Here is a 27,040-nt window from a genome sequence, read left to right on the forward strand (position 1 = left end):
TGGCCCGAATCTGTAGAGGTAGTTCTTGACTGTGTGTGTTAAATCTGAAATGAAACAAGAGACACACTGGACACAGTTCAGCTGTTGTTCTATGACACCACTCTCGCCAGAACACCCTCTCCCAACTGTAGAAGACACTCCTCTTGTCAGGAAAACCTGCCCCACTGGAACAAAGCGCATGCATGCATTACTCGGGCCTCTTCATCTGTTTGACCTGTCCCGTCATCCGATCATTTGTCCTAAGTGTGTTAAGGCTTCTGATTGAAGATTCACTTTTTTGAGATTTGTGTAATTCTCCACAGTTGAGTCACAGATCAAGATGCATATTGTGAAATGTTTTTTTGGAAGTCTTGCAAAGGTCAGTCTTTTCTGGGACTAATACATAATCGTGTCACACGTTGGCATATGTTCACAAGTCACACTGGCTTTTCTGATGATAAATGGCTAAGACATAATGCTGGAGCATTAACTAGGCCAGAGATGGGCATGGAGTAGGATGGCAGCCATGTGGCCTGCGACCACAATGTAAGTGGACCCTTGGTTAATTTACAGCCCAAAATACTTTTTTTGGGTGTGAGGGAACATATTTCCTCTATTACAATGGACCTCAAAAACTTGTCTGGCCACCATTTGTCTACTCTAAACACAGCCAATCTCAATCGACAACATGGCAAAGGAAGTGCAAAAGTATGACTGAAGTAACGAAAGTACAATATCTACAGTATATATTTAAGTTTGAGAATCCATCTTAGTTGTGTCAGGGGTATTGACAGCTCAAAACAGTACCGATCCCCAATGACACTACAGCAGGTGTAATGGTCTTCTCGTCACAGCACGCTGTGCTGTTTTTGTTGTCTTTGTGTGCATTTTGACTTGGAAATTTGTGTCCTTGTTGGGCAAATTGCACTTGTCAGGATCTGCGGAATTTGGGATATGAAAGACTTACAGGAGGCGAACTGATCATGAGCATGGCGGTTGAAGCATTTTTTTTCCTCGCTTCTTTCTCGAAAGTAGAAAGTCACTTAATGTTGTATGAACAATGAGTGAAGTTTAATGTAACTGTATCATTGCCAATGCTTTGGTGCAGCATCTTTATGGGTCAGTTTGAAAGTAATATGACAGGATTTTGGTTATCGGATTGACACTGAAAACAAAAACAAAAAAATCCTTCACCAAGTACAGTGTAATGATGGCCAATTCCAGCCGATTCACTCGTTTGACTCCGATGACGAGCACGTATTTGCAAATAGGTATGGGCCGATAACCGGTTTGAAAAGTCAAGGTTTCAATCACCGCAAATACTCTCTGTTAAGGAGCTCTTTGCTTTTTTTGAGGGAGACGTCTAAGCCGTGCGAAATGCTGCCCTTATATTTTAGTTGTGTGTGTTTCAATGCACTGCATGTTTGCACTGTGGTTGAGAGGAAAGTAATTTCATCTGTGCTGTATGTTGCACATAGAGCATATTTGACAATAAAGCTTGACTCGACTTGACTTATGATGGGCTGCTTGCAGAGTTGAATAAGCAAGCAGCCTCTTTGAAGTTAACTGCCTCCAATTCAGTCTTTTTTTTCTCCTCATGAATAGCTATTCATGGAGGAGTAGAGGGGGTAGTGGAGGGAGGTTCGACGAAAGAAAACCTGGTGCCTTTGCGTTGTTCTTTAAAAAAATGTTCATGTGTACAGTAGGTGCCAGTGTGTCCCCGGGACAACATGAGTCGCGCACGGGTCTGTTCTAAAAATAGTTCACCCATGGTGGGACACTGTGGCTTGTTAAGAATTAAGTGGAAGAATATTAACTTTTATTCAAATTGAACATGGTACATGTTAGTAGTAGAAGAAACACCAAGAATACCGGTAGTTATTTAACAATTTTTGTAAAGATACTAGATTTTACATAATCTGAATTTTTGGGGCCGATCTGTGAGTTTAAATAAATTCATCCCAAGATGGAGCAATATGTCTGTCTACAGTGAAACTCCTCTCCCAAGAAATCATGTTTGCAGCAAGAAATTTTTCACAACAGGGTTTTTTTTACCATAGCAAATCAGATGTAAACACACACACACACACACACACACACACACACACACACACACATTTTTTGGTTATGTTGTAAAGAAACATTCAAATTTTCTATCCATTTGTGAAAAAAATAATTGATAGAAAATAAAGTTTGTCAATTTTTAATTAATTTGTTAATTTTTATCTGATTTAAATTGGAATTTAAATCAAAGATTTTTGAAATCAAACAATCCTAATCCCAAAGACACTTCATACTGTACTGTATAGCTAATGTACATTTGTGCACAAAGAGGAAAAAAAGGGAAAGAAATTGCGAAATTTACGATCAGCATTCACTTTCACTTACCGGTACATCAATTTCTTGGATAATATCTTTTATTTTGCTTCCTCCGTCTTTCATTTTGATCACTTTTACCCTCTCTTCCAGCGTCAGTGCTCTTCTTGTCTTAGCTGCTTGGCATCCAAAGGTCCGTTTTGTAGCCATTTTAGCAATGCAACGAAATACTTCCTGGACTACTGCGCATGTGTAAACCAGTGTGTTGTTTGCTGTTGCAGTTTCATTGCGAAGCAGCAGAGGTCGCTGTTGGCTGAGGTTGGATTTGACTTTTGCGGAAGGCTTGTTTTCGTTGTGGTGTATCTCGTCGCGAGGCAAGAGCAGAGAAAAATATTTCGTATAACGGAACGGGGATTTTTCGTTGTAGGTGGAGCAAAAAAGTGGGAATGGCTTTCATGCATGAAAATTTTTTCACACGGGGGTATTTATGCCTATGTAGGTTTCGTTGTAGAGGAGTTTCACTGTATTTAAATAACATGTTCATTTTCTGTATATACAAGCCCGATTTCAATGAGGTTGGGATATTGTGTTCAACATAAATAAAAACCGAAAACAATGATTTACAAATCATGTTCAACCTATATTTAATTGAATACACTATAAGGACCAAGTATTTAATGTTCAAACTGATACACTTTGTTTTTAACAAATCAATTTTATGGCTGCAACATTCCCAAGAATTTGGGACAGGTGGCAAAAAAGACTGAGAAAGTTGAGGAATGCTCATCAAACATCTGTTTGGAACATCCCACTGGTGAACGGGGTCACTGGGAACAGGTGGGTGCCATGATTGGGTATAAAAGGAGCTTCCCTAAAGTGTTCAGTCATTCGCAAGCGTGTTGTCTAACAATTTTATCTATGCACCAATAAAGGAGATTTGAGGGGGGGGGGGTGGGGGGCGGGGGGCCTTATGAGCCAGTAAGCTTATATGTGGTTGAATTGTACGTCTAGTTACAAAGATCAGTTCTAGGCTTTTGCTGCAGTGATTGAGCAGATATCAACTATAGCCTGGATGACATCATATGAAGAGTTGTTTAATCCTCGGAAGGTGATTGTTGGTTTTCTATCCAGAAAAGTGTATGCGAGACTGCCCCGGTTAAAATTCTAGAAATGCTCCATAATCTCTGATGACATAATCATGTATTACTCTAAGAGGGATCCTTGAAATGGTGTTCAATGTGTTGTTGAACACATCATACCAGAGCTGTTGTACAAGTGATGATCCTTCTAGAGCAATATTCGTTGGCATGAATGTTACCAACGAATCAGGAAGCCTTTTAACTATGAATAAGGAACCAATGTTAGTCTGCTGTTTCTTGTTTTCTGTATGGGCATGTTGCTGCACTTTTTGGTTTGACTTGGCTCCTAATCAAAGGCAGTAGCGGCAGAAGTGTGGTGGACTGCACTTTTTAAAGTCGCTTGTCATCTGTGTCATCCATCCATCCAACTGGAATCTGCCTGTGTCCCACGACTCCTCAGGCATATCATTCATTCATTCATTCATACATCTTCCGAACCGCTTCATCCTCACTAGGGTCGCGGGGGTGCTGGAGCCTATCCCAGCTGTCTTCGGGCAGTAGGCGGGGGACACCCCGAATTGGTAGCCAGCCAATCGCAGGGCACTCGGAGACGAACAACCATGCACACCCTCACTCACACCCCGGGACAATTTAGAGTGATCAATCAGCCTGCCATGCATGTTTTTGGAATGTGGGAGGAAACCGGAGTACCTGGAGAAAACCCACACAGGCCCGGGGAGAACATGCAAACTCCACACAGGGAGGCCGGAGCTGGAATTGAACCCGGTACCTCTGCACTGTGAAGTCGACGTGCTAACCACTGGACTACCGGGCCGCCCTCTCAGGCATATCATAGAGCCAAAACATGCTGGTGTTTCAGTGGAAGTCGTCACGCCAAAAACACACACATGTACTGTGTGGAACAGCTGAGGTGGAGAGGTTAGTGCAGCAGCAGGTCAGACAGGGAAGGGCTCTTCTGGCCTTTTGGTCAGCTGCCGTGGACACAGGCCAACATTCATGGTGAACTACTGCTCTCTTAATTACCACACCATAGGGTAACCAAAGCACAGTGTATAGCAGTCTTCCTCAACTGGCGGACGGCGATCCACGACCGGACCGCCAACCTCCTCTGTCCGGACCCTCGGCAAATTGTATAAAATAAAAAATTATAAAGTGATTTTTGCGTTATACATTTTATATTTTTTCTGTGTGTGTATAATGTTTGACTAACTGGAGACCCTGGCTGAGCAGGGCATGTCGGCGATAACGATGCGCTGATTGGCTCCTCTGAACTTAAGGTGTGCCCATACGTAAGCGTCAGCACGTGTCTATCCCAATACACACGCATTCAAAATGGATCATTGTGTCAGGAAACAGACGCATCCGCGACGCCACAGTGTGCTCACAGCTTCAGCCCAGGAGAGCCGCACACAGACAATTAGACAAGACGAATCGCGGGAGGTTTCGATTGTGTGCAGTTTTGCTCCTGTCTACCCGGGATCTTTGCAGCTGTTTAACAGCAGAACACCGCAACATGGTAAATGAACATCACAATGGCGTCCTCAAATAATATTTGCATGCCTCAGACATTGCATTCACCTATAGTGGAAGAACAGCCCTGCACATTCCTGTGCTCCCTTGTGTCAGTATTTAAAATGGTTCTTAACTCCTCTTCTGATATATTTTTTAAGTGATTTCAGAGGGGATGTGAAAAGGGGAATTGTACAAATGAAAAGGATATTTTTGTTTTCATGTTTAGTATTTATTTTAGTAAAATTAGTATTTTATCTTGTTTTTCTTAAATTAAGGGGAAAAAAAGACAACTACTGTTTAACAAAGTTAAAGTAAAAATGTCTTATTTCCCTAAAAGGGCTATTTCTATTATTAAGCAGGCACAACTTAACAAAATAAAAGAGTTCCTGTGCCTCAACACAATACCTCTCATTATTTGGTGTGTACTGGCAAAGTGAATAATTGTTATTTTCATGCACCCCATTATTGGTTGGTTGTGAGGAGTGTTGATTTGTATAAGCTTGGCTTTACCATACTAAATGGGCATATAGCCCTGCTCCCCATGACCGCCGTGCATGGGATCGGACCTTGGTCTTATTTAAAAAAACAAAACAAAAGTGGACCTACATCATTTCTAGTTGAGGACCACTGGTGTATAGGGTTTGTTTAAGGGAGATTCCATCAAATTGCGTCTGTAAATGCAGATTACAATTCATTTAGGAATCAGCTAAATCTCAAGGATTTCTAGTTGATTAATAAATTGATGTATATCATAGCAGTCTCTTGGCATGGCACCCCCCCCCCCCCCCAAAACTGCCCAATTGGGCTTTGTAAAAGATTGGGATGACATCAGAGCAATTTGGATGCTTTGTTTCTGACATCATTACCACATAATTTTAGCGTTTGCACTGAAGTAAGTCATAACTTCCTGATCTCTAGTGAACAAAACATATTTTTGTGGGAATGGTGATGTGGCATTGCCAGAAAATGTCTAAGCATCCAGTCATTGATTTCACCATATTCTGGTCACAAATCCCAGGGGGCATATTTATTTGCCAAGATATGCTACGATGTGGTGTTGGGTGATAATGTGATTACGGAAGAAAATATATATATGTATTTTGATTGATATTGAAATTATGATTAATAAAAACAATTATTCACAGATTTCAAAAGGTAATTACAGTCAAACCTCGGTTTTCGACCATAATCCATTCCAGAAGGCTGTTCAAAAATCGATTTGTTCGAAATACAAAGCCATTTTATTCGCCCATGATTAGGGGCTAATACACTATGCAGAAATAACATAAAAACAGTCAGGTTTGCGTAAATCACAACAAACATGTCTGCTCACAATGAATGCTACACGAGGAAGCGTGTAAGGAAGCCGAGAGGACTCGAGTGGCGTATTCGAGTTTACTCAGTGTGGTCGAAAACCGGTTTTTGATTGTTATCCGAGGCGCAAAAATCTCGAATTTTCTGGTCTAAATCCGATTTGGTCGACAACAGAGACGTTAAAAAAACGAGGTTTGACTGTATTTGTTATTGTTACTGTTTTTGCATTGGGATTTTTTTTTTAACAAACCCACAATATTCTTTAAAAAAAAGTTTGTTTTTTTAACATTCGGTATAGATTTTCCACAAAAAACAAGGAGAAACCAGGAGGGAAAAAATCTTGGAAAAAAACACAAAAATATTAAAAATATTGGGAGGGTGGGGGCAGGACACGACTATGCGGGATTAACTGTACCAAAACTCAACTACTCAAAACTCATACAGACACAACCTCATGTCCATTCATCCCTGTACGTTGAACATGATTTCTTGAACAAGGCCATTCTTTTTGTCAAGTACAAAATGACTTTGTAAATATCACGTGAAAATCAACTGTTGCATTTTCATTCTCCTGCAGCCACACCTATGCTGCATTGCATCTCGTGCACCCATTCAAACCCTGAATAATCATCTCCTTTATGTCTTTATTGTGTTTATTTTATTCTCTTCTTTATTTTCACAAGTCTGGTCATTTATTTGGGCTAACCTGGCTCCTCTGGTCCGATATCAGTTCTCCCTTGGATAGTTGAATTTTGAGGCAAGTAAAATTCCTTGAATCAGTGAAAATTCAAGGAAGAAAATGTTGCTTTGAGTATTGTTATTGCCTGTCGGCATGTGAGTTTCACAACATCTGTGTATGAATATTGGTGATTTGAAGTCACTCCCAACGTCAATGCTACTTTTCTGTGAGCATGTCAATGGGATTTTACATTGACTTTAGGAATGTGAATGTCATACATCGAGAAAAGTAGTTGAGCTGGTGACACAAGTTCCTGGATGGGTCACTTGTGTACTAATGAGCATACACTAGCACCAATGCTACTCACCGTTATTAATTTTTTAAAGAGGGATCAAAATGACATGACAACCCAGTTCCATTTGTCTTCAAATCACTTGTGTATCTGTGCTATGTCAGAGCAAGGCCCTCATTTCATTTCCTTTCATCCTGTGATCAGATCACAAATTTGATATTTACAAGTGCTGAGAAAAATCCTTGTCAAATGCAAAGTTGTTACATCAGACCGTCACAGCTTGGCTCTGGTCATTTACACAGCCATAGCTTAGTCCATCTGCTGGAAATAGAGATGACTCTTAAGTAGGCTACATAAAGCTGCCATAAGCCTCTGTTTCCTATTGTAAGCTGTTTTAAATGGTTCTGCAGTGTAGTGCCATCTGGTTTGACCCATCATTTATATATTTGTTGTCAATGTTCATGGGTGGTGGTGGGGAGGGGTTGTTCACACTAGCAGAGCAGTTGCTTGGTTTGCCTCTCAGGCTCGTCACGTTTTCAGCCCATAGCCTTGCACTTTTCTGCATTACTCATTCTGCCTGCTCTGCTCACAGTTTCTGTTGTCCCTTTTGGGACTCTTATGCATGGACAAAAAGCCTATGTGGGAGCCAGTGTGTTGTCTATCAGACCAACCACTAATTTTGTTGATTTCGGTTTTTCCCCAGAAGTTTGTTTGTTTGTGTTTTTATGTTTCAGGTATTAGATTGAAATATTTATTTGACGTATACCTAAAATACAAATTGGGGAAACAGTTTGAACAGGCAGGAGCAAACACTCATTCTTAACTGCTTTGAGCAAGGCTTACTTGGTATGCTGATGTTGGCAAGGCAAAATAAGAGAAAATGTTCCTGATTTGATGAGGGCATAACGAAATCAGTCAGAGCTTAATAGCCTCCAGTTTTCCTTCAATTTCCATGAAATCAGAAATACATTTGTAAAAATATGTTCATGGCAAGGCAAAGCAGTTTTATTCATATAGCACATTTCATACACAAGACAACTCAATGTGCTTCACGCAAGCAAAGTAATACTTTATTCTTTTAGGAAGACATTTCTTAATCATTTGTCTGCAGAACAAGAGGCCTTGTTTGTCAAAAGAGAAGAAACAAGCGTGTATTAACAACCTGCAGTCATCCCTAAAGTATTCATGCTGTCTACTGCGTGTAAAGATTTGTTGGTGCAGTAGCATAATGAAGCTGGTACTGAACAGCTGCCATACAGTATACAAAGACACTTGGAGAATTTTGGAGCTGTTTGTCTGATCTTTCTAAACCACTGACGTCACACTTTCGATTAGAGAGATTGTTTTAAACTTTATGTAACTTGTTTTAAATGTTTAAATAAAATCGTAAAAGTAATTGTAAATAGGCGAAATAGGCGACTGAATTCCATCTTGATAAATGTTTACATCTATCTGCGCTTGTCACATGGCTTGTTTTCATTCATGTAATGCAGTGTGTAATTGGCGGAGCGAAATAGATCACATTATATGTAAACACCAGAGATCTTCCGTCAGAATGATTTCAATCGTAATGACAGAAAAGACTCCACATAAACACGTATACAGTTACTCTAGTGTAGAATGTGTGTATGGAAGGGCTGAAGGATTTCAGGAAAATATTGAACTACGACTTCTCAGAAAAGTATTGTGATTTTTGATTCGACTTACGATTTAGTTTTTTTCATTACAATCATGCGTCATGGCAATACAGGCTGAGTGATGTGGCTTTATTTTCAAGCCAAGTCAGCTTAATTTTCAAATATGCTCTATGTGCAACATACAACACAGATTAAATTTCGTTCCTCTCAACCACAGTGCAAACATGCAGTGAAAGACACTGAAATGCAGGGAGAGAGAGGAGCCGCTGTGGGTACCCGCGCTGCCATCATATTTATTTACATAGCGCTTTCACAACAGCTGTAACAAAGCGCTTTACAGAACAGTTAACAATTATACATACCATACAAACATGACATTCATATTATGTTATAAATTGATCCATCCATCCATTTTCTGAACCGCTTAATCCTCACTAGGGTCGCGGGGTACCCTATCCCTGGAGCCTATCCCAGCCGTCTTTGGGCAGTAGGCAGGGGACACCCTGAACCGGTTGCCAGCCAATCGCAGGTCACACAGAGACGAACAACCATGTGTGCTCACACTCACACCTAGGGACAATTTAGTGTGTTCAATCAGCCTGACATGCATGTTTTTGGAACGTGGGAGGAAACCGGAGCACCCGGAGAAAACCCATGCAGGCCCGGGGAGAACATGCAAACTCCACACAGGGAGGCTGGAGCTGGAATTGAACCCTCTGCACTGTGAAGTCTACCGGGCCGCCGGTATAAATTGATCTGAAACCCAAATGTCTTTAGTATACAACACAAATCAAATTGAATTGACCTTACTGGTCCAATACTTTTGGAGGCGATTGCTTTTGCCAACCGCTAAAAGAAAATCAACACAATTAAGGAACAGGGGATTTTGGGTGCCAGTCCGAATTCTAATTTTAATATGCACAAGTTGCACCTGAGTATGTCACGGTACAAACCAAACTGCGGAAAAAAAAAAGTGGGATCTATAGTCTAAAACATACCACGTATTCACTCATTTACTGTAATCCCCTACCTAGCATGTTGGAAAGGAGAGCCACAGTTGACAAATTTTCCAGCCACTCACCAACAAGCTGTTATGGGCCACAGATCACACCCAGACACTCGCACAATGTAGCTTGAGCGAATCGACAACCTCCCTCCAGCTCGCCGACGTCACGTGCCGACCAACCAGGCCTGTCTCTTATAAGCACGTTTCGAACACACGGGTACTGCAATACGCACATTTTTTTCTCCATACTTTCTATTTTTTGTTAAAATATGTTTGTAAAGTGTGGTTTAATACTTCCATCCATCCATTTTCCGAACCGCTTGATCCTCACTAGGGTCGCGGGGGGTGCTGGAGCCTATCCCAGCCGTCTTCGGGCAGTAGGCGGGGACACCCTGAATCAGTTGCCAGCCAATCGCAGGGCACACAGAGACGAACAACCATTCACGCCCACACTCACACCTAGGGACAATTTAGAGCGTCCAATCAGCCTGCCATGCATGTTTTTGGAATGTGGGAGGAAACCGGAGCACCCGGAGAAAACCCACGCAGGCCCGGGGAGAACATGCAAACTCCACACAGGGAGGCCGGAGCTGGAATTGAACCCGGTACCTCTGCACTGTGAAGCCGACGTGCTAACCACTGGACTACCGGGCCGCCCTGTTTAATACTTTCAATTGTTTAAATTGTGTGAGAGGGGTAAATCTATATATTTGATCTATTTTTCTGGTCTCTGTTTTGTGGGTTTTCATCAATCGCAGGTGGCTCTGGATTGGAACACATCCCCTGCGGTGAACGGATATTTAGGTTTTGTTTGCCACAATTTGTCTTTATTCTGCTGTCTTCCAGAATAGCAAAAATTTTGTAATTAGAATTAATTATAAGTATTTAATAAGTAAGTACAATAATAATCATTATAATCATTGTTATTAATAATAATTAGAAAAAGTACATAAGTCACCAATTATGCTTCCTTGTCCAAGAATACTTATAAAATTACAGTGTATTTATTATTTAAATATTTTATACCGTGTAATGTCTGTACCGTATGTTGGGTACCGCAACTGTGGCACAGCGAGTAAAGTCATAGAAAATGAGTTCATTTGAGTATTTTGTTCTGTCACTCATGTTTGTCTATAAGGGTGTTCACACGGCAAGATTTGGTCCGGTGCTACGCCGGGGCTGCCCCAGTAGAGCGTTCACACGTGCAAATTAGCTCCGGCGTAGCCCCGGAAAACAGCTTACACCGGACCAAATTTGATCCACCTCAGGGAGGTGGTTTAAAAATTTGCTCCGGAGCAAATGCTTGTTTGCGGAGCAGCACCGGTGTAAATTTGCACGTGTGAATGCAACTGGGTTAAATTTGCTCCAGAGCAAATGCTTGTGAAGAGTTTACGTACGGCGAGAATGCGTTGCTTTCGCGCTCTGTCGGACTTCCGTCATGTGTTTGTTTTTAATAACGACACAAGACTTTGCTGGTAACATATTTCCTTTTGTAGGAGACTGGACTGTCTCAGAGTTGTTTGTGTAGTTTGTTCCTTTGTTGTGTGTTCACAACCCCCCGCCCCCCATATAATTTATTTTGTGATTTCCTCTCTTGATTTTCTGTTTGGCGCATTACGTGTTTGCTTTTCTGAGTGTCATTGAAGCCATCGTTGATTTACGTTTTCGGGGGCGGTCACTCTCAAGCAGAAGGCACGGAGACCGAGAAGGAGAAGGACGTGCCTGTCCAGTAGTCGCTTGAGTTGTGTATACGTTTTAAAAAGAACCAACACGACAGCTCATTTGTTTTCTGTCGTTTTGCTCCGCTGCAGAAACTGCCGTGTGAACGTAAGTGGGGCTGTACCGACGCTGTGCCGGTGCAGACACGCTCAGCGGCTTTGTACGTGTGAACGCTCCACACAATTTGCTGCGGTGCAAAATATATCGCAACAAAATACATCGGTGCAGCGCCGGAGCAAATGTGTGCCGTGTGAACACCCCTTATAATACCCTTGTCATCTTGCTTGATAGGGTTAATCAGATTACCTTTTTAAATTGTAAAGCTGCAGCTAACAAAATGGTATTTTGTTTGTAAGCCAAGCCGTCACAAAAACCCGCTGCTCTTTATCCTCTCACGATGACAACTTCAAACTCAAAAGCAATTTTTAGCGATTAGAACATGTAAAACGCTTTTCTTTATGTCATGGGTGTCAAACTCACATTGTAGTTACGGTTTCCCTTGGAGGGCCGTTATGACTGTGAATTTTGTGAAACCATCTAAATGTTTAACCACCTCCACATATTACATACACAGCGAACAACAAATAGATGGATAACTACTTTTGACATCAGAAGTTAAGAATAATGGATTGTTCAAACATTTTAATTATTAAATTATATATGACAATTTGAAATTTTGATTCAGACTTCAGCAAGCATCTTGGAAGTTGACATTGCTTGAATTGCTTTCGCGGGCCACATTAAATGATATGGCGGGCCAGATCTGGCCCCTGGGCCTTGACTTTGACACCTGTGCCTTAAGTTATGCTTGTCAGTCACATATCTTGTTATATTATTTACTTGTAATATTTATTTCTTAATGGTTTTAAATCAACGTGATTTTTTTGTTGTTGTTATGCTTTGCCATGTTTCACTCATAATTTTTTTTTTCCCTTGCAGGAGCCTATTAAATCCAGGGCACCACAGCTCCATTTGGAGTATAGATTTTACAAACAGTTGGGAAATTCAGGTAAGAAAAAAAATGCCGTATATGCCATATGTTGGCCTGCAAAACTGTTTGTATTAGCTTTTACTTTTTTATTAGCCAACCCCTCAGTGACCTTGACAAGTGTTTTTTGGGTCGTATTTATTGACATGTGCCAGTTTCCTTGGTCCTTGTGTCGGAGCAAAAGTTCAGAAAGGGGGTGGGGCACAAGGGCAGTCCTTCACTATTTATAGATGGCCGTCTACAAACTGTGTAGGCCATTATGGTGTGTTTACACCGATGACTTCCTCAGTCGGTATCCTCTGTTTTCCTGATTGTGCCGCTAGCATAGATTACAGGGGAAAACTCAATTATGCAATGCTTATTATGATGCATGTCCCACTTTTCTTTGGGTCTGCTCTTTGACTCGTATCGTCATGGATTATATTAAGATACAACATGATTAATACCCACACATAGAGTGATGGCTTTTTCCTCTGTCGTTTAGTGGTTGTTAGTTGTGGTCTTTTATGAAAGAAACGGATGACTGGAGTTGCCATAGGAGGAGCAGCATCAAGAACTCTAGCTTTGATGCTGCAGTAGTGTTTCTGATTACGTACGGTCCCTTCCAAAATGTGGGGAATGGCATGGTCAATTCCATTGTTTTTGTTGTGTACTGAAGACATTTTGTTTTTACATCAAAAGATGTATATGAGACAAATGTTCAAAAGTCCAGCTTTTATTTCATTGTATTTACTAGGTATGGATGAGTACCAATACCAGGTGTCTGGTCGGTACCCGGCCTTGTTTCAAGGTATCGGTACTTGTGCATTTGGCTGTTTTGTGATCAGTAACTAAAGGCATGCGTGGCTGACAGATAGCCATTAAGATGTCATTTGTATGCCATATGTATATTTAGAAGATTTATTTGAATGCTTTATAGGAATTGACCTGGATGTCACTATTTTACATACAACCGGAAGTCATGCACACACTGTTCGATTTTATTGGGGGGGGGGGTCTGTCGCTGTCTGGGTTTGGACTGGACACTCGGATTCTGGCCCGTGTTGTAGTTCTCAACAGTAAGTCTCATTCTAGTTTTTATTATTATTATTTTTTTAATTTTAAATGATTGATGCTATTTCCAGCTCAGCAGAGTGGTATGACTATACAGGCCTCTACTGCAGACTCTTTAAGTTCTTGTTTTTTTCTCGGGGTTTCCCTCTTCAGTGTCCTCTTCAGGAGGTGAAATGCATGCTCTATTGGGTTATGGTCCGATGATTCACTTGGCCAGTCTAATGCCTTCCACTTACCTTCCCCCCGGATCAAGTCCTTTATTGTGTGCGTTGGATCATTGCCTTGATGAAGCTTCTCAAGATGAATTTGGTTGCATTTTTTGATAAATTGCCTGACAAAATGCTGCTACCATAATAAAAGACGAGTGAACCCGTTCCAGAAGAAGCCATGCAAGCCCAAATCATAACATGACCTCCACCATGCTTTCTAGATGAGCTTGTGTGTTTTGGATCATGAGCATATCCTTTCTTTCTCCATACTTTGGCTCATTCATCACTTTGGTAGAGGTTCGTCTTGTTCTCATCAGCCTCATCAGTTACCTTTGTGGCTCACTTCTGTATTTCTTTGCAAAATGCAGTCTGTCCTTCCGATTCTTTTTGCTGATAAATGGTTTGCATCTTGTGGGATGGCCTGCATATTTCTTCTCTCAAACAGTGGATTGTGATACCTTCACCCTTGCCCTGTGGAGGTTGGCAATAATGTCACTTGCTGTTGGCTTGGAGTGTTTCTTCACAGCTCTCACAATGTTTCTGTCATTAACTGCTGTTGATACCCTTGGCCGACATGCTCGATGTCTGTTGCTCAGGACACCAGTGGTGTCTTTCTTTTTCGCGACATTCCAAATTGTATTGGCTATGCCCAAAGTTTGCGCAATAGCTCTAATCAATTTTCCCTCTTCTCTCAACTTCAGAATGGTTTGCTTTTCCCCCAGAGATTGCACTCTGGCCTTCTCATGTTTGCTTAACAGAAAATATCAGTTTTCAGAGGTGAAAACCAAAGCCAAAAACAAGTCATGTTTAGGCAATCGGTATGAAAGGCAACACCTGAGCAACTACACGCATCCATCAGTCACATGTTCCAATATGTTTGATCACTTGAAAAGTGGGTGAGTTGAAACAATACGTGTGCTGTCCTGGGTTGTATAACACATCTCGATGTAAATATCATGAAGTAAAAGCTGGAATTCTGAACTTTACTCTCATATTTACCTTTTGATCTGAAACTCAAATGTTTTCAATCGAAAACAAAAACAAAGGAATTTGATCAAGACACATTCTCCCTTCTTCCTGGCCATTAAATGGGACAAAAGACCAAATAAATAAATTAAGCAAATTGGACACTTTTCAATCTGAAACGGTGATTGAAGGATGTGGATAAGCTCCAGCTGCAATTTCTACTGCAGTGTAAACGGAATATAAATTTAAAGTGCAACAAAAATGTTTTATGTGACTATGTGTCAGATGTCTCGAGCTAAATCAACAAAATGTCGCACGGATTCTTTCTGTGCTAGGTCGTCAAGTAAAACTTGCCATTATTTGTTTCTTTGGTGCGCTATATCGGCTGAAAAATACAGTAAAGATTTTTGGTTTTCCATGACAAACATTTTTCATCTCAAATTTCTATTGCATGCCAATGCAATAGAAATTGTTCCTGCTATCATCAGAGCCTTCTAGGTCAATCTCTCAGTCTTGGTACCACGGCATGAATTTTTGTATGGAAAATGATGCCAACTTCGAAGCATTTATCTCAACGTCTCTACTAAATGAAAGGTCTCTGTATTGAGTTTGTCTCGAATTATGTTACAGTATCTTGATTTACTGTTCTTGTGGCTGGGATGCATTCATGGATAAAGACGCTGTGTTGTCAGACAGATAAAATATAAACGTTGCCTTTTCTCAAATCAGCAATATCAGTTTAAAAGATGAAAATAGCATTCTTGTGTATCTTTCATTTTGTCAGTCTCGCCTCAGCCCGAACAAGACATGCCATTGATCTTCTTTCAATCTCGGGAAGACATCTCCTGAGCATTTGGGCTAATGGAAGTCACTTATCTCGGTCCTCTTCCTCTCTTCATAGTCTAAATGTTTAATATGCATTCACTCCCTTCAGCTCTTCTCCCTGGCCATCTCCTCTATTCCCAATCGCTCTCATCTCTGACCCTCAACTCTGACATTTCACTGTGCAGCAACATTGTCTTCAGCTGCCGTGATGCAGCTTGATAAGGGCTGCGGTAGATACAATAGGTGGAATTGTCTCCAATTATGGTAACAGGGGCAGAGCACCACTGACGATTGGTTTGGCTCGAAACCCAGCCTGTTCTTCACAACTCAAAAGAGATAAAAGTGTGTACTGTTGAAGTGTAGCACATGGGAGAATTGCACTGCTGTTTATTTTACTCTTCATGAAATCTTGATAAGGCGGAGAAACCTTTTCCCTATTACTTTTATGACGCGATGCATTTTAAAAAGTGATTGCGGCACACACAACCATTTAGCTGCTCACATTCACCAGCTCAGTGTTCATTCACTCATTTTCCTTTTGTGATGGCCATGCTTTCCATTAACCTCTTGTGTCATGGGCTTCGTTACTTGGAAAATCTTATAGACTTAAGTGCAGGAGTAATTGGGATTTGTTTTTGTGTTTAAATTCAATTTAAATTCTTCAAGCAGAAGTTGTGGCAAGATGTGGGGAACAACACCATTTCTGTGTGAATGCTCAAGTGCCGCTTAAGAGATTGAGTTTATTGTTACTTCTTCATCACAGTGTATGTTTACCACAATGCTCGGGCTTCATTCTTTTATTAAAGCAATAGAAATCCTTTTCGTTTTTTTTCTCTGCTGAAAATCAGCGATGTGGGCACGACATTCTTATCATCTGTTTTAGTGATGATGGTGGCTTTATCCAACACCTACTATTTTTATATTTGTCTTCCAGTATATCCTTCTCACGCTGCGTTGAGATTGATTTCCACAAAATGTCTCAGTCCAGTTCATCTTGTCCTGGAAAAACCCAATCTGTCTTGTCTGCCGTGGGGTATCGACCTGCATGTCAACAACTGCTTCAAAAATGTAAATACAATGGCATTATACCAGCACAGCGTAACCCGCTTATACCTTTAAAAGAAAATGGGTGAGGAAGGTTTCAACAAAAACAACTACAAGTTCCCCTCAAGTTGTTCCACAAAATCTGACATTCTCTGGCGACCAATCAACAGCAAACAGTGTATCTTTGTACTGTACCACTGCAGTCGGTACCCTTGCAGCAGCCCCAACAAAAAAGGTGCAGATCAGTGATTTGTACCACTTACATTTTCTCACAATACTGTATTTACACCCAAAAATTGTGTGTTCTGCAAAACTATTTAACTGAACTGCAGCATTTGTTGGAAACGCGGATTGGCAGTCATACTGTAACTCATACAGTACATCACGTGTGTTGTCTAATCATTTCTGCAAAATCTCATGGTTTGTGGATTTTGTTAGATGGGTGTTATGTAGATGCTCAAGTGACCCACACTCCTGTAGACCTTGACTCTGCTGAGGGTTTTCACTGATGTTTTGACGAATTTTTAAAAGCAATCTACTGTAGCTTTGAGTGGATTGTGGTGATGTTAGTATCTTACACCTCACAACAAAATGGGGTGTGGTGGTGTTATGCAGTACTGTAAATATATCAGAGGTTCAGATAGTGTTACGCTCTTGACCTTTACGCTTTGTCTTTATTCCCACTTCAGAGAAGTCAGCCACTCCTTTTCCCGATAGACCTGTTGAAGGAAGCAAACAAACGTTTTCTTATTGCTGGAGTCGTACTTTTTCTTGTCAGGAAATATGCAGAGGTGCAAATGGGTCATTCCATCCACACAGGACGACCGGAAAAATATTTTCTTATCATCTTTTATCAAATTGAAGTTGATGGTGTAAAGTGGGATGTTTGTGGCTTTTTGTTGTTGTTGTTGTTGTTGTTGTTTTTTTAGATAAATGACACCAGATTGATTGTGAATTTGAATGATGTCCATTAAAAACGAAAATAAATCAATAAATCAATTGTCATTTTAATACTGGTCAAGGAAGGCTAATTTAAAATGAAATGCATTATTTGTCCATTCTCCCACAGAGGGAATTCCACAGGTGTACTACTTTGGTCCTTGCGGGAAATACAACGCTATGGTGTTGGAGCTACTTGGGCCCAGCCTCGAGGACCTGTTTGATCTTTGTGACCGCACCTTCTCCCTCAAGACCGTCCTGATGATAGCCATACAACTGGTAAGGCTGAAAGTTAACATCAACGGATTTGAGTGTGCATTTGTGAATTGTGTTCATTCAGAACATGAATTGTGTTTTATAGGAGACTAGAAGAGTATGCATACATCACGAAGCAAATTTTTTACGATAGAGGCTAAACTACACGTATAGACCAATGATATTTTATTGAACAAAAACTGACAAAATAACTCAAACTAAAATTGAAAAATATATTTTTATTAGCTAAATAAATCAAAATTGCTATAAAATTAAAAAAATAACTGAAACGACATTTTACTTTTACAAAACTAACTAAGACTAACTAGAACTACAGCGAAAGTGTCCTTCGTTTTGTGTTTGGCATTTTCTACATCATCTCTTGGGGTTGATTTTAAATGTGATTTAAAATCTTTCATGGTTACAGTAATTCGCTCAAAAGGTTGTGCAACAAAATATGAAGTCAAGGGTACCATCATTTTTGTCCAGGCTGCTTTTTGAACCACAATTTAAAGGCCTGATCAAAGCCTGTATGATTTTCATTGGTTAATTTTCATCCATCCATCCATCCATTTTCTAATCCGCTTATCCTCACGAGTGTCACAAGCGTGCTGGTGCCTAACTCAGCTGTCTTCAGGCAAGTGGTGGGGTACACCCTGACCTGGTTGCCAGTCAATTACAGGGCACACATAGACAAATAACCATTTCACAATCACATCTGGGGACAATTTACAGTGCTCAATTAATCACATCTGGGGACAATTTAAAGTATTCAATTAAGTTAACAGTGCATGTTTTTGGAATGTGGGAGGAAACCGGAATACCTGGAGAAAACCCACATCACGGGGAGAACATGCAAACTCCACACAGGAAGACCGGTTCCTGGAATCGAACCGTGCACCTCTGCACTGTGAGGTGGACGTGCTAACCAGTTGCCCACCACACCGCCCTGGTTAATTTTCTACGCATTTGTATTTTTTTTTTTAAGAGAGGGTTACCAACAATTTTGTCATAATACCATAAAAATGCTTTATTGATGAGATGACACCTTTAAATAATTCATATGAAGGATGACCAATGTCAAATATCAAGTGATTCTAGTCTGGGAACTTGAAAAATGTATTGTGAAAGTAGTCCCTAGACAAGCATCAGCATTGTAAAATAACAGGGAAATTCAGTGATTTAGACATTTCTAAAACCATGACTCCCCTATTGTCATCTCGTCTAGATTACGCGGATGGAGTATGTCCACACAAAGAGTCTGATATACAGAGATGTGAAGCCGGAAAACTTCTTAGTTGGGCGACCAGGAAGCAAAAGACAGCACACCATTCACATCATCGATTTTGGTCTGGCCAAAGAGTACATAGACCCTGAGACCAAAAAACACATCCCATACCGGGAGCACAAGAGTCTGACTGGAACAGCACGTTACATGAGCATCAACACACACCTGGGAAAAGGTAAGTGAGAATATCATCTTGATTCTCTTTTACACATGTGCTGTATATGTTCATTAAACTAATGAACACAAGGCACAAGACCAATCAAACACCAAGCTAAAATTATGGTAAACTCAATTGAGATAGAAAGAGCGTATGAAACCAAGTTTCTCGGATTAGTAATAGACTCAAAACTATGTTGGAAGCCACACATCGATAACGTAAAAAGAAAAATAGCCAAAACCGTAGGGATCCTCTACAAAACCAAGGAAGTGCTAAATAAGAGATCTTTGTACACATTATACACTTCATTATTATTACCATATATGACCTACTGTGTGGAAATATGGGGAAATGCCTGCAAAACAAAAACACTCCCTATTCTCAACGTACAAAAAAAAGCAATTCGAATTATTAATAGATCAAAATATACGGAACCCACAAATCCACTATTTATCAAATTAAATACGATGAAATTTTATGACCTGGTTGACTTTAAAATCGCCCAATTAATGTACAAAGCACACAATAACCTGCTCTGCCAAAACATTCAGAAGTTTTTCGAAATTCGAGAAAGCAGCTATGATTTAAGAGGTACCAACTTATTCAAAAAACTCAAAACAAGAACAAACATCAAGCAAAGAAGTGTATCTATCAAAGGTGTTAATCTGTGGAATAATCTCGAAACGGACCTGAAAATGAGTAAATCGCTTGCTGAGTTCAAAAACAAATTAAAAAAAATAGTACAAACAACCTACATCAATCAGAGTTAAAATGATCAATTCAAAACATTAAATATAATGATAAATCAGAACTAAGTTGATAAATAGAGAAAGGTATATAAATATCCATTATGAATACAAGAGAAAATTGACACAAGAGTGTCAGGGTGTGGAAGTATATAATCCCGATACAAACCAAAAGTTGTAAAAATATCACGGTTAAGGGTAAAGTATGAGCCTTAATGGAGACTTCTTTCTTCTTACTATTTTCTTTTCTGATTGATATAAAAATGATTTATTAGATATAAACACATAACGGGGTAGGACTAGATACGTTTTTTACTTCTTCCTACTCCCTTGAACATAATAACTGTGTTGAATGAAGATTGATTTCTTTCTTTTTACTTTTTTTTATCTACCTTATTTTCTGTCAAATTATTACTGTATATATGTTTTATGTTCAATAAACAAACAAACAAACTATCCATGAATTTGTTTTGGACCGTAATTTAGCCCTTTTTAAATTAAATGTTGAGATAAACTTATTTTTCTGGCTATATGTTGCTCTGAAGTTGTACCGGTCAAAAGATGCATCATGAATAAGGGAAAAAAAATCCTCTGAGGTTTTTCCTTAGTCCTCACTCCAGTCGTAGATTTAACTGAATCGTTCTCCTCTTAATCTGATGGATTGCTCATCTGCACCCGGGCACCCACTGTCATTGGTGAATGAAAACCTATTGCTTTGTGGTACACCATTTTGCTGTTTGTCATTTTCAGAGCAAAGTAGGCGGGACGATTTGGAGGCCTTGGGTCACATGTTCATGTACTTCCTTCGAGGTAGCCTCCCTTGGCAGGGTTTAAAGGTATACTGCATTGTTTCCAATACACATGAGTGTCGTCAGCTGTGTTTTGCTTTGATTTTACCTTTTCTGCACTCCTCAGTGCAGTCTCTCGCATTGTTTATCTAGATGACCTTGGGAAAATAACTCCATCCTCTCATATGGGAAAGAATTCAAGGTCTATTCTTGTGTTGTATTTTTGGCGTCAAACCAAAGAATGGACAACAAAGTCTCAGTGTCAGCCTCAAGTTTCACTTGTTGGATGCTTTTTTTATGCCTTGAATTGTAAAAATGACTTTAGAGGAAGTTGACTTGAATTGTAGGCTGGTTCTTGTCAGAGCAGATGATAACAAGAATCTACTCAGAAATTGTTGTCTAATGATGGATTTCTCACCAGGTATGATCCAGACTGTCTCTCTTGCAAATTATAAGAGCAGAGTGAGACATCTGAGCATTTGTTATGTGGGAGGAAGCCTGTTGTTGATGAATGTGAGGGATGGATGACTGTGGGGGAGGTTGCATGGCTTAGGCCAAGCCAAATTGTCATCAATATGTAACATGGCAGCAAGCATAAAATACAATGACAGGGTAGAGTGACCAGGACTGGAATTCACAATGTCAACACACTCAAAATGGCCTTGGTCATAATTGACATATGATCTGCAAAAAAAATAAATCTACAAAAGAAACCCAATCTCTTCATTTTGATTTCTTATTAGAAACATACCCCTGGCATTTTTATGGGTCGTGTCGCCAGTTTTTCATTTTCTTTATATTTTATTTCCTCTGATTCCCCTTATTACATACTGTAGTTTACATGTGGATCACGACAACCGACAACCATGTGACCCGCCATGTAGAAGAACTCCTTGTAAAATATGAACTGCAACATTAATATGCTGCAGCTATTTGAGGGTTGTAGTTGCACTGCATTGAAGGAATGCCCCCCCCCTCCCCAACAGAAAGTCTTTTGAGATTTGCTGATTCACAATGTTAACTTTGAATATCAAGAATCTAAATTTTATATTATTTGTTTATTATTCCTTTTAAAAGATTAATTGACGAGGCAAAAAGATGGTTAGTTGGCGATACATATGTTAGCCTATGCATAGTTGACTATTCAAAAATCACCTGTTTGTGTTGTTTTTCCCTAGAATCTGTGCTGAGCTACTTGCCGGAAAAACATCTATTTGTGGTTTTTGTGCTTTTTCTATAATGCTTTTAAGAACCCACAAGATGACGTCAAAGCCCTGGCTTATAGGAAAGTAGTAATTGCTGTCAAGGAAGTATGTTGAAATGATATATTAAATCTCGACTCGACTGAGACACCATCATATTTGTATGCAGGGAGGAGTTTAGCCTGGGTTGTTATTGAAGTTTATGGAAAGTGCGTGTTGCTGTGCACTCCTGTGCATGTTTTTTAAAAATTCTTTCATCTGTCCTTTTTAAAATATTTTTTAGGAAAATGTTGCAAGATGAGTTTGAAATTATATTTTAAGTTTTTTGGCATTATAGTTTGTGATATATTTTTGGCTTGAAAGAGTTCATTTGAGCATTTATAAATAATTTTAGGGCAATATTAATTACTCGATTTTAGCAATTAGTTTTAGGGGTCTGTCTCTTTACTGTACTTAATTTTTCACCCATTATCACAAACTATTGATGACTCGCAACAACCACGTATCTTGCTAATGCAATTAGGAATGTTCGTTGACATTTGAAATGCTAAATGTCTTGTGTTGTTCTTGTTCTCCAATTTAATGTTGCATCCAACATTAAGACAGTATTGTTTTTTAAAAAAAAACAACAACAAAAAACCGAGTCTTTTAAAAAAACATAGCATTTTTGTATACTGTAGTTGCCAAGTTTTTGTCTGTCAATGGTAGGACAAAAGAACACAGAATGAAATAACTTGCAAAGAATCCAGTGTACAGACACTTGAACGTGCCATCTGTTTGTTCACACTGTCTTCGGTTTTGGGCCAGACCAAATTTCAGCTTGATAATGATGCATATTTTCTTTTTCTTTTTTTAGGCGGAAACTTTGAAGGAGAGGTATCAAAAAATTGGTGACACCAAACGAGCGACCCCAATAGAAGTGCTTTGTGAAAGCTTCCCTGGTGAGTGGAATTCATCGATTGGAGCATATTAATATCATTCTACTTTGAACCATCGCTTTTGATGCTAACGCCGTTTTCGATACAGAAGAGATGGCCACCTACCTGCGATATGTGAGAAGGCTGGACTTCTTTGAGAAGCCTGACTACGACTACTTGCGGAAGCTCTTCACTGATCTGTTTGACAGAAACGGCTACGTCTTTGACTATGAATATGACTGGGTCGGCAAATCCCTGGTGAGTGTCCTCTAAAACCTAGAAATTATGCATTACACTGGACTGCATTTGTTATTGCAGTCCAAGGACCTACGATGCATTTGAAAAGTCTTCACAGTTCTACGCATTTTATGTTAGAGTCTCATCCCAAAATTGAGTGCATTCATTTTTTTCCTGTCAAAATTCTACACACAATACCCCATAATGCCAATGTTTAAAAGTTTGGAATATTTGCAAGTGTATTTAAAATAAAAACTAAGACAACATATGTACAGACGTAGTCACAGCCTAAGCTCAGTACTTCATCTATGCAACTTTGGAAGTAAGCCCTGAGTCTTTGGATATGATGCCACACCTATCTTTGGGCAGTTTTGCGTGTTCCTCCTTGCAGCACATCTCAAAGTCCATCAGGTTGGATGGGGAGTGTCAGTGCACAGTCGTTTTCATATCTCTCCAGAGATGTTCAATTGGATTCAAGTCTGGGCTCTGGTTGGGCCACTCAAGGACATTCACAGAGTTGTCCCGAAGCCACTCCTTTGTTGTCTGTGTGCTTTGGGTCCTGGTGGAGGGTAAGCAGTCGCCCCCAATTTGAGGTCCTGACCACTCTGGAGAAGGTTTTTATCTAGGATTTCTCTGTACATTGCTTCATTCTTCTTTCAATTAGTGTCCCAGTTCCTACCGTTGAAAATCATCCACACTTCATGATACTGCCATGACCATGCTTCACTGCAGGGATGGTATTGGTCAGGTGATAAGCCGTGCGTGGTTTCCTCCAAACATGACACCTGTCATTCACGGCAAAAAGTTATGAATTTCTTTTTTACTTTTTAGACCAGAGAATTATCTTTCTCACGGCCTGAGAGTCCTTCGGGCGCCGTTTGGCAAACTCCTGGCAGGCTACCATGTGCCATTTACTTACCGTAATTTGGCTTTTGTCTGGCCACTCTAGCACAAAGGTCAGATTAGTGGGAGTGCTGTAGAAATGGTTGTCCTTCTGGAAGATTCTGCTCTCGCCACAGAGAAGCACTGGAGATCTGACATAGTGACCATGGGCTTCTTGGTCACCTCCCTAGACTCCTTCTCCTCCGAGTGCTCACTTTAGACGAGCTGCCAGCTCTAGGAAGAGTTGTCCTGGTTCGGAATTTCTTCCCTTTATGATTGATAGTTTATGAATGATGTGCTTATTGGAACCTTTAAAGCAGCAGAAATGTTTCTGTACCCTTCCCAAGATTTGTACCTTGATAAAATCCAGTCGTGGAGTTCTACAGACAATTCCTTTGACGTTCATGTGTGATTTGTGCTGTGACATGCGCTTTAGGGCGGCATGGCTCAGAGGGAAAGTGGTCGTCTCCCAACCCAGAGGTGTTGGGGATTTGATCGCTAGCCATTGTGACCATGTCAAAGTGTCTTTAAGCAAGAAACTGAACCGCCAGTTTATCCTGATCCTGGGTCATGAGTAAATAGATGAAGAAATTTTGTGCCGCACTTTGAGTACCGAGGACAGAAAAGCTCTATACAAGTGACAGCCCACCTGTGGGACCTTATATAGAGAGTTGTGTGCCTTCCGAAATCATGTGCAGTCAACTGAATTTACCACAGGTGGACTCCAATTAAAATGTAGGAACCTCTCAAGAATGATCAATACAATGCTCCTGAGGTCAATTTTGAGCTTTGTGTCAAAAGCTCTGAATACGTACATGTGATTTCAGAGGGAGTTTTTTTTTTGTTTTCAAAAATATTCAAAATTCAAAAACTCCCCCCCCCCACATTGTCATTATGGTGTGTTCTGTGTAGAAATTAGTAGGGAAAAAAAAGAACGAATTCTATTTTTTTTAATATGGCCGTATCAAAATGTGGAAGAACTGATGTGCTGTGAATACTTGACGGATGTCATCCTTTCCTTTGTTATTCCGTGCTCTGTTTTCAACTCGTTCAGATGTTCTCTATTTGACTCTTTTTGTGTTTGTTGCAGCCCACACCAATAGGCCCTATCCCTAGTGATGCTCCCCTGCAGCCCAGCAGCAGGGACAAAGCACAACAGCAGACCAAAAACCAGGTGAGGTCATTGGCAATGTTACATAAACAACACACTCTTGCCAGTCCGCCAACCGGCTGACCAACCAACTCAGTCATTCAAGTTCCTCTGCCTGATTATTCTCGCTGAATCCAACTGTAAGCAACTTCCTTGAGAAAATGGCTGCCACTCATTTCCACACATGAATGCCATGACAGTGATGTTAAATAGTGAGTCATTTGTTCCAAGTCTCCGCCAGACAGTTTACATTTACCTCAACAGTCATGAGTTGAATTTTGCTGCACTAGCTGTCAACCAAATCACTGTTTGGGTATTGATTTTATTTCTGATACCATGCCACTCTAAGCTTTGGTCATTGCATGCCTGTTTTGAAAATACAGACTGCATTGTTCATATCAGAATTGACAATACAGTATATGCTGAGTGTGTGACCGAGCGTGGACTTACCCCCCCCCCCCATTTTACCAGCCATATCCAAGCCTTACCTTGTTGTTAGTCTTAGTAAAAGATAAATAGCTTAGAATGACGAATATACAAAACATTACACAGATATGTAAGTATACAAGTCATTGTTTCAATGAAGGACACACTGTAGATTGCATCTCTTATTGCTCTCGATGAATCATTGTGACCTCTCACGTCCCACCTTCACTGGCATGCATATTGCCCATGGCTGTAAACTGTAATATCCTGAACCAGTACAGTTCAGAATTAAAATAGGCTAAGGGGAAGCACTACACATTTTCTAACGGCACTTTGTAAATTGACAGAACAACATCATACATAGCTGTGTCTATTCAACATTCAGTGCCAGTAGGTTTGATCAAGGCTGTTTTTCTTTTACTCCTGCATGACTTTGTAAGTGTGTTGATCTGTGCTTCATAAAAAATTTGCTTCCCTCTTCTCCTCTATTTAACATTGTATGTCTTAACAAGCCTGCTTCTGCTTGGGAGATGTCTTCTGTAATTGTTTTGTTTCTTTTTGTTTTCCTTTCTTTTGTTTATACTCACCTACCCCACCTCTTCCTTGTCCCTTCTCTCCCTCACTACTCTACCCTCACCCCCACTCCCACCACATTGATCCCCTCACTTCCTTGCCCCTTCACCACCGTCTTCAACTTTTTTTTTTTTTTTTGCAATTGCATCAAGTCGCCTGAGCCAAAAGGAAGTGAGTCTCAGCCCACCCCTGTGACCAATAAGGAGACTTTGGGGTCGCACCTCACAGCTGAGCGGCTGGGGGGCTCTGTCCAGGTACTGCTGCTAATGCTGCTGCTTGGATGGCTAGTGCATGAAGCTGTATGGTTACGTGTGCCGGTGCTGTCATCCCTCACACACTTCCCGCTGCCTGTGCTCTGTCCAACCCTTTGCTGTGTGCGTTCGTTCAACTGGCTGAATCCCTGTGCGTCCGTTCTGTTTGCTCTCACAGCGGCAGTTTGCTTCATCTGCTAATTGCCTGTTACGTGAGGGGGCGTGCAGAGGTGACATCTAGCAGCAACTATAATGACATGAATGTTTGGTTAGCTCAATGAGGGAGCTTTATATACATGTACAACAAATCAATTATTTTCCCTCGCTGCAATTTACAATTCCATTGCCATTTCCCATATTTGCTTGGAATAAGTATTTGGTAGAGCTCCTGAAATCAGAAGCCTTCATTGCGGCAACTCAATTATGCCACCTAGTGTTCGGACAGTAGTACTGCAGCTTATAAGCTTCCATGAAGTTGCTTTAGTTGGAGCGCTCCCAAGTGACTGCACAATTTGATCCGCTCAAAGATGGCTGGCACACAGATACAGTATGAATATGGGTCTTTGCATTGTCGCCCTACTCTCATGTGC

At 40.4% G+C, this 27,040-nt stretch overlaps 1 protein-coding gene across 4 annotated transcripts in view; it reads left to right on the forward strand.

The window, feature by feature from the left end:
* The window catches only part of csnk1g2b (casein kinase 1, gamma 2b), a 41,453-nt gene that overhangs the window by 11,737 nt on the left and 2,676 nt on the right, over positions 1-27,040 (forward strand). The window contains exons 3-10 of one of the 4 annotated variants that reach the window (XM_086115166.1): positions 12,494-12,563; positions 17,709-17,857; positions 19,062-19,296; positions 20,775-20,860; positions 22,871-22,955; positions 23,041-23,189; positions 25,141-25,224; positions 26,352-26,453. In XM_086115166.1, coding sequence (XP_085971292.1) covers positions 12,494-12,563; positions 17,709-17,857; positions 19,062-19,296; positions 20,775-20,860; positions 22,871-22,955; positions 23,041-23,189; positions 25,141-25,224; positions 26,352-26,453 — 960 coding nt within the window. The remainder of the gene's footprint in view (positions 1-12,493; positions 12,564-17,708; positions 17,858-19,061; positions 19,297-20,774; positions 20,861-22,870; positions 22,956-23,040; positions 23,190-25,140; positions 25,225-26,351; positions 26,454-27,040) is intronic. The other 3 variants (XM_086115167.1, XM_086115168.1, XM_086115169.1) reach the window with 3 other exon arrangements.

This window comes from Hippocampus guttulatus, chromosome 7, assembly GCF_054856545.1.
Source record: "Hippocampus guttulatus isolate MCC_2025c chromosome 7, RoL_Hgut_1.0, whole genome shotgun sequence".
NCBI lineage: Eukaryota > Metazoa > Chordata > Actinopteri > Syngnathiformes > Syngnathidae > Hippocampus > Hippocampus guttulatus.